Source organism: Acyrthosiphon pisum, chromosome A2 (assembly GCF_005508785.2).
Source record: "Acyrthosiphon pisum isolate AL4f chromosome A2, pea_aphid_22Mar2018_4r6ur, whole genome shotgun sequence".
NCBI classification, from domain to species: domain Eukaryota; kingdom Metazoa; phylum Arthropoda; class Insecta; order Hemiptera; family Aphididae; genus Acyrthosiphon; species Acyrthosiphon pisum.
Genome location: NC_042495.1, coordinates 39,039,003 through 39,047,415, shown reverse-complemented (window position 1 = coordinate 39,047,415; position 8,413 = coordinate 39,039,003). Strand labels below are relative to the sequence as shown.

General features: G+C 29.7%; 2 protein-coding genes across 2 annotated transcripts in view; one reads left to right on the top strand and one right to left on the bottom strand.

Moving 5' to 3' along the window:
- The window catches only part of LOC100161437 (E3 ubiquitin-protein ligase MARCH6), a 7,562-nt gene extending 6,773 nt beyond the window's left edge, over nt 1-789 (bottom strand). The window contains exon 1 of the mRNA XM_001942891.5: nt 186-789. The gene's annotated coding sequence lies outside the window, so the exon portion shown is untranslated. The remainder of the gene's footprint in view (nt 1-185) is intronic.
- Nucleotides 790-930: 141 nt separating this feature from the next.
- On the top strand, nt 931-5,036 carry LOC100167580 (trifunctional enzyme subunit beta, mitochondrial). Its single transcript, XM_001943948.5, has 9 exons — nt 931-1,196; nt 1,289-1,442; nt 2,697-3,072; nt 3,131-3,305; nt 3,363-3,493; nt 3,906-4,121; nt 4,191-4,341; nt 4,412-4,500; nt 4,652-5,036. The coding sequence occupies exons 1-9, from the start codon at nt 1,127-1,129 to the stop codon at nt 4,697-4,699; spliced, it is 1,410 nt and encodes a 469-aa protein (XP_001943983.1). The 5' UTR covers nt 931-1,126; the 3' UTR covers nt 4,700-5,036.
- Nucleotides 5,037-8,413: the final 3,377 nt, after the last annotated feature.

The window sequence follows — 8,413 nt, the reverse complement described above, 5'->3', positions numbered from 1 at the left end:
TGAAAAAACAAACACGGCTCAAAATTCGACAACTTTAGCGGAACGCAGTTACGACCCCCCCCCCCTCCAACATACCAAAAACAACATAGAAACAGGATAATCGAAGTCTGTCCAAATATCAAATCATAAATCTAGGGCCTGGGCCCTACGACTTCAGAAACTAACATACGGAGGTAGGTACTTACTTGTTTACAAGCTTCGCCACTCGGGCCGGCGAGAAGACGTCTAACGACGACGTAACGCCGTCACTCATATCCCGCGGAGACACCGTCGGAAGTCGCGGAGTGCGGCCCCGCGGTTGAAAGTACGGAAGCGTTTCCGGACAACGGTGGACGACGGAAACAAGAGCAAAAAAAGAAGAAAACAGAAATAAAAATCTCGAAAACAACTACGACAGAATCATCTGCATCTGCTGCGCACCACTACTGCTCGTATTTTCGGATCAATAAATTTATAGTATTTACTACCAACGTTATCAAGAACGTCACACGGACAGGACGGGTTGGGACGGACACCGCTTACCTGGTATAGGTATATAACAGTGGCCGTGGTGGGTCGCAGCTGACAGTTGTAGCGTCATAGAACATTATAATATTATTCTGTAGTGGTAATTTGCTAGGCGCTAGCATAGAATATAGATAAATATAATAATGTCGAGAGGCCGCCGCAGATGAACTTTAACGATTGGAACTGCATCGGGACAATTTATTAAACTCGTATATAGTTCAATAGTAATTATATTGTTCTATGGACTATGATAATATTATGATCTTGGCATGGTTGGTAGGGAAAGTAATAATCGTGGTATACGAGTAAAAATGTTGGTGCTGATTGCGCGGCTCTTATCTATCTAGTCGTCACGCTCGTAAATTGATAATAATGGTGATAGTGTTCGACTTCGTTACGTGCATAATAATATTTTTTATCTGTTTATACTTACTACCTATAATCACAAGTCATAACTTTGTACAAATTGTACATCAGAAAGACTAACCAGTCTGACCTTTGTTTTCTCTCCAATTCGAACCTATCGCTATTTCCGCGTTCCGTTTGCTCACATTAAATCTGGTCGCCGTACTCACTAATTTCGCACGCTACCGCCATAACGTCCAGATCTACGGCAACGATGGCGTCCAATCTGTTGAAAAATATTGTCAAATTGGATACCCGAGTGTCCGTGTCGCAAAACGTTTGCCGTGAGTATGAGACGATAACTCTGGTCAATAAAAAATAATTACAACTGTCAATATGATTTGTAAACGTCGATTTGTTGGACTGTTTGTTGTAGTACCGATCAGATGTCTGTCGACAGCGTCTCCACGGGTGAAGGACAAGACCGGCAAAAATATAGTGTTTGTTGATGGAGTGCGTACTCCGTTCTTATTATCGGGCACCGACTACGCTTCTTTAATGCCTCATCAATTGGCTAAAGAAGCTCTAATGTAAGTTGGTTTGACATTTTTCATTTTAATTTCAATCAAATTATATGTTATTGTTTAAATAGTATTAGGTAGTAGTTCTACTAGCAGCAATGTATGTAATAATAATATATATTTCAAATTGAAATCAAAACATTTGATTATTTTACTTTAAACAAGCTTTTAGGTTTTTATTTAGGTCAGGTCAACCATAAATACAAGTACATTTAGTACTTCAATAACCATTTTTGTTTTTATAAATCTTAAATAGCTATAAAGAGTGTTATTATCCGAAGAATCATCATAACTCTAGAGCATTTTCTATTAATTTTAATTGTATAGGTAGGTTCTTATATAAATATGAGCTCAAGGATATTAAGCATTATATTTTCATGCTTTTATATAATGTTAACTGTTCTATAATTTATAAAATTTTGATTTAGTTAAGTTTATACAATTTAATTTTATGATACCTAGATATCATGCTTATTCTTGTAATTATGGTTAGTAGATTTTTTTTTATACATCAGGAAGTAAAATTTACTGAAGGTCAAGGTATTTTTATTGGGTAACAAACTTTATAACTGGCATGTATACACGATATCTTTTAACTTTAAGCTTTCTTCATGACTATAAGTTAGATTTATAAACAGTTTAACAGTACCTATCTAACGTAATTTGTTTTTCAATAAATCATTGGAGATATTTTGATTTTAATTATATTAATAAATTAAATAAAACATTAACATGTTTTGTTGCAATATTAATCTAGGGATATCTGAAAAATATTTAGAATTTTTAAAATATTGTATTGTTTCAATATTCTTATTAAGTATTTTAATGATTATAATTTTTAAGATAAGATATGAATACAATGCTCTGCCAAGTAAACATATTTTAATATTTACAATACCTGTTCTGGGTTTTTTTTTTCAAATCAAATTATTTGGATTAAATTGTTATAAATATCATAAAACATAATTACAGAAGTAGAGCTAGGGACTTATTAGTTAGTACCCTAATAACCTCTAAATGTGTATGCATATAAATACCAGTGGTGGTCAAATAGTTTTGTTATAGGGGGGTGGGGGGGGGATGTTGCTGATTTTTTAACATACCCTGTTAGATTATTAAAAATATAATTTATTGTTAATGTTTTATACTTATATATAAGTTACTTTAATTATTGAAAAAAATCATGGGATCTATTTGTTTGTTTCAATAAACCTATTAAAGTAAATAAAAGAGTTTAAATTAATTTATTTTATTTTAAATTAGTGGTTTAATGAGGAAAACAAACGTACCTCGTGAAGTAGTTGATTACATTGTTTACGGTACAGTAATACAAGAAGTAAAAACTAGCAATATTGGACGAGAAGCTGCCCTTGCTGCTGGATTCCCAAACTCAGTCCCAGCTCACACTGTTACAATGGCATGTATCAGTTCAAATCAAGGTATTACAACTGGTATTGGACTGATTGCTGCTGGTGCATACGATGTAATTGTAGCTGGTGGTGTTGAATTCATGTCTGATGTTCCAATTAGGCATTCTCGTAAAATGAGAAGTCTACTTTTGAGGGCAAACAAAGCCAAGACGCCATTAGACAAATTGAAACTTCTCTCAACATTTAGACCAGATTTTTTACTCCCGGAGGCATGTTAATAATCCTTTGTATTCAAAATTAAAGCTAACATAGTTTATATGCATTTAGTTGCCTGCTGTCGCTGAATTTAGCTCTGGTGAAACCATGGGCTTCTCTGCAGATAGATTGGCTGCTTCATTTAAAGTCTCTCGAGAAGAACAAGATCAATATGCTGTGAGATCGCACACTATGGCTAAAGAAGCCCAAGACAATGGATATTTGACTGATATAGTACCTTTCAGATGTATGCATTATATTATTATTTTTTGTTTTAATTATTATAATTATTTATTTTGTTTAGTACCAAATTCATCCAAAGTAATTGAAAAAGATAATGGAATTAGAGTCTCACCTATTGACAAATTAGCAAAATTGAAAGCAGCTTTTGTTAAACCACATGGTACAGTAACTGCTGCAAATTCATCATTTTTGGTACGTTGAACATTCAATATAATAACAAATTTAGAACATTTTATTATAAAATATATATAATCAATGCATTTTATTTTAATTATACATACCTAAGTATGTGTGTTACCATGGAAAATTATGTTCTATGGTACAGTGAGATCCATTTAATGTGATGACATTAGTTTAGGCCATTTTGATTCTATTAAGCAGTTGATTCCATAAAAATTTTTTTTTGTACTATAATATTTGGTTTGGAATTTTCATTTTTGGATCCAATAAACGATTGATTCAATAAACCAGTTATCATATTAAATGGAACTCGCTGTATTACCTAATTTTATATTAAAATAAAAAAAAGTTTTCTTTGTAAAATATAAGTAAATGTCAAGTACTTATATTACATAAGATTATTATATATATTTTTACTCCTTAGACTGATGGTGCATCAGCTTGTCTCATAATGACTGAAGAAAAGGCCAAGCAATTAGGCCTTAAACCTAAGCTTTACTTAAGAGATTTTACTTATGTAGCTCAAGATCCCATTGATCAATTGTTGCTTGGACCAACATATGCAACACCCAAAGTATTAGAGAAAGCAGGTCTGAGTGTCAATGATATTGATGTGTGGGAAGTACATGAAGCTTTTGCTGTAAGTATTAACAATAAAAATGTTTGGTGCATTAATTTATTTTTTATTTTATTTGTTGCTGTATGTCAGGGACAAATTTTAGCAAATCTTAAAGCTATGGACAGTGACTGGTTTGCCCAGAAATACATGAACAGGAAAAGCAAAGTTGGAATACCAGACTTGTCTAAATGGAACAAATGGGGAGGATCGTTGAGTATTGGTCATCCTTTTGCTGCAACTGGTAAATTTTTTTTAAATTCTTATTTTGGTAAATAATTTTTTTACTTATAAATTTTTATTATTATTTACAGGAGTACGCTTGACGGTGCACACTGCAAACAGGTTAGTGAGGGAAGATGGTCAATTTGGTTTGATTGCCGCTTGTGCTGCTGGTGGACAGGTAATTCAAATCTATTTTCAGTTTAGGTACCTACTAAACTAATTTCAATGGCATAATATTATTATGCATATCAATAGTGCATAATAGTATAATACATGTTCAAACAATTATTTAGTGAGAATTATATATATTTTTTTATGATGTGTTTTAGGGAGTTGGCATGATTGTTGAAAGACATCCAGATGCCACCGCTTTGTAAATGGCAATTTACACCTTGAATCGTGTGCAAGTTGTATGTGGTGAACTGGGAATAACATAAACTTAAATTAATTGATCATGAATATTTTAAAGTTCATTTATTAATAACTGTTATTATTCCACTTGGTCCTTTTTTAATGTTATGCTTTTTTTTTTTATTTCAGTCTTAAGGACATATCCCATAATAGATAGTATTTAATTTATTATTTACCTATTTGTAATTTATTTTTGTTCAACAAATTTAATATATTTTAAATTTTTAACAATTCTATTTTACAAAATTGTTATACTTGCTTAATTCAAAATTGTTGAGAATAAAGTTTATTTTTATGATAATATATATTTTTCCTTATTATCCTGTAACTCGTTAGGTAGAAAACCTTTTAAGGTTATTTGTATAAACTTCCTATACATGCCTATTGCCTATAATACTGTAGCTACAAACAAACTTTATTAATTTAATTGATAACATCATTGACATTAATTATAAATACAAAGAGTAGTACCTATCAGAGCTATTGCGTATTGGATAAAATTTGGTAAACAATGTGAAAAAATTAAATTATAATGAAATGTATTTATAATATAATAGATATTATCTTGAGCAAAACAAAAAAATACATACAGGTGTTATAAAATATAAGAAAAACAATTTTAACAGTGAAATGACTGTTTATATAAATAAATTATATTAATTATAAAATTATGTTATTAAATGTGTAATTATATAAAAAAATAGTGATATTTTGACCGAATGTTTATACTAATATTGTCAAAATATTTAAACTCTTTTTGAGCTATTTATATAGGCATAAGAAAATTTCATTCATTCGAAAAACTTGAAAATGTAATACAAAATTCCTCATAAATTATTATTAGTGGAAAATAAAAAAAAGTTGAGCGTAAATTCACAAAAAAAATTGTATAAACATCTCAAATTGAAAATTGGACAAAATTCGTCAAAATCACTAAAATTTTCAAATTATTTGAGTAAGAAATTCCAAAAAAAAATATGCTATGTATATTTAAGATTTTAAATTTGTATACAAGATTGAAGATTCTCCATAAGTTTTCCTACATTTAACATGAGAATTAATTATAGCATAATATTAATATAGTGGGTCAATTTATAATATTTTATTTATTACTAGCTGACTCGGCAATGCTTTGCTATTGCTAGGTTTTTGTGATTGTTCAACAACTTTTTATCAATTTTGTGAATAATATATATATATATAGAATATAAATTCTTATTTATGTGTGTGAAATATAAATACAAAATTTGTAATAATGAGAATAATTGTGTTATATTTATATTGTACCAGTAAAATCGTAATATTAATTATTATTTTTGTTATTATTTTTATAATGGTCTCGCGCGCATGTTGACCGTCCGACCGACACGGCGCAGCTGGTAACGGGTCGCCGCGGCCGAACGCGTTATTCAAACTCATCTTTGCGGTCTCGTTACATTTATTTCATTGCTATTATACATATATTATAATAATTACAAAATGAAGATTTATAATAAAGGTATACATATATATATATTTATATCTTAATTCGTGGTTACGATATGTGACATACATAAATACGCGATAAAATAAATTGATATTATATTATCATCATATTATCCAATATAACGTAATATAATATTATAATAATTTTATATTCATTACGATTTCTCAAGTACCCAGCCATTTTCTTATTTTGTTGTTATTCAAAAATGAATAACCAAAGACACTTAAAATGTATAATGTATATTATATGTTTATTTTATTTTATCAATTCCTATACTTGATACAATTTTCAAAATATCTTGACTGTTTTCGAACTGTTTATGGACATTTTCAATTTTCAATTTTTTTAGTTATTTTTTGATTTTTCTATAAATGTTAATACAATTTTATTTCTAAGTCAAAAAGCGCGATAATTTAATTAAAGGCTCCTGATATAGGTATGTTACAATAGCAGTTGAACAATTTTAAAAATACAAGGTCACACATTTTTTTAATACCTAAGTACCTATTTAAAATTTGAATTTTGACAACATTTAACAAAAACAAGGTTCCGCCTAGTTAAGGTGTTTAAGGAATTACCTACTAAGTAGGTTATTCTGTAACCAAAATACCTAAAAAATATAAACACAGTTTTTTTTTATAGTTACGTCATGTTCAAATTTTCATGAAATTACATAATAAATAGCCAAGAATAACGATTTTAGTTATTTTGTTGAAATTTTATAATATTAATTAAGTATGAAATAAACGCACAAATGCCGTAAATTAATCATTGATTTTATATAGGAACTTATGTCACGTTAATTTTAGCACTTCCATTAAAATAATATAATAAATATTATATTATTTAGCCACATGCGCAATGATGACCTTTAAAGCAATTCCGCGTAATTAATTTTAACGACTGTTTTAAAAAAATTAAATTCATTGACGACAAATACGATTTTATTTTAAATATTTGTACTAATAAGCCGCTAGGTACTTAGGTACCTACTAATTTTAATCAAAATTAAATACTAACAAATATAGGTACCTTATATGACCATTGACCTGCTATTTAATTTTCTGATAAATTAGCCGGCACAGAAGATGCAGTATAGGTACCGTTTAAATTAGTGATAAATTCAACAGCAGTTAACATGTACTTATACGATTTGCGGTCTAAGAAAATCGCGGCGCAATAGACGAACACCGATTATGACTTTGTCTCGCACAGTACGCACACTACGATATTATGATGTAAAAAAATATTAAATACCTATTAATATATTATAGATATTATTATGATGTATGATATTAAATTTAAGATTAGGTACGTGGAATCAACAGGTACTAATATGGATAGCGTCCGGCAGAATCAACAGCCTTACCATTCGCTACAAAATCAGCGAAATCGATAAGTGCCCTAAATACAACGTCCGTACGAGTGCGTAAATAACATGGTTTATTATTACGTGTCGTGTATAGATAGTACGTATAATATTGCGCCGTGACTTGGGTATAGGGTTTGAATGAAAGACATTCAAACGGTAATAACAAATCGATCATACAATGAATGGTATATTATAATAGGTGCCTACAGTATAATCCGCGGGAACTATTTGCATATATGATATATTACATCTATAGACGCACATAATCTTAATAATTTAATACCAGATTAAGTGATTTAACATTCAATTATAAATCACTGGATAATTTCGTGTTACCTCGTGCATAGGTATAGAGTATATACTCTATGTACATAGGTAAGGTTTGAGCTGTGTGCTGGTCTGAGTATTATTATTATTCTTCACACGACTGCAGAATATCAAACAAATTCCCAACAACGCTTCGCTATTTATTAGCTTTGCCAAACCTCGACGAATTATCAGACCAAATGACACGGAGAATAATTCGAATTTTATATTATTAAACTATTCATATAGACGTCGGCTATCTAGTATACCTATATTGTATCTTTGAAAAAATAATCCAATCGGAAAATTAATGGATTAAACGGGATACCTTAATACCTGTATACAAATATATCGAGTTAAATTGTAATCAATTATTAGCCAATTGGAAAAACTAAATGTCTTAAAATTATATATGTATATACGTCCATAGATTTACGACTATAGCTATACATAAAGTAATATAAACGGAATCTTGATTAAAACTGCAGTAATTACACAATTATAGTATAATCTATT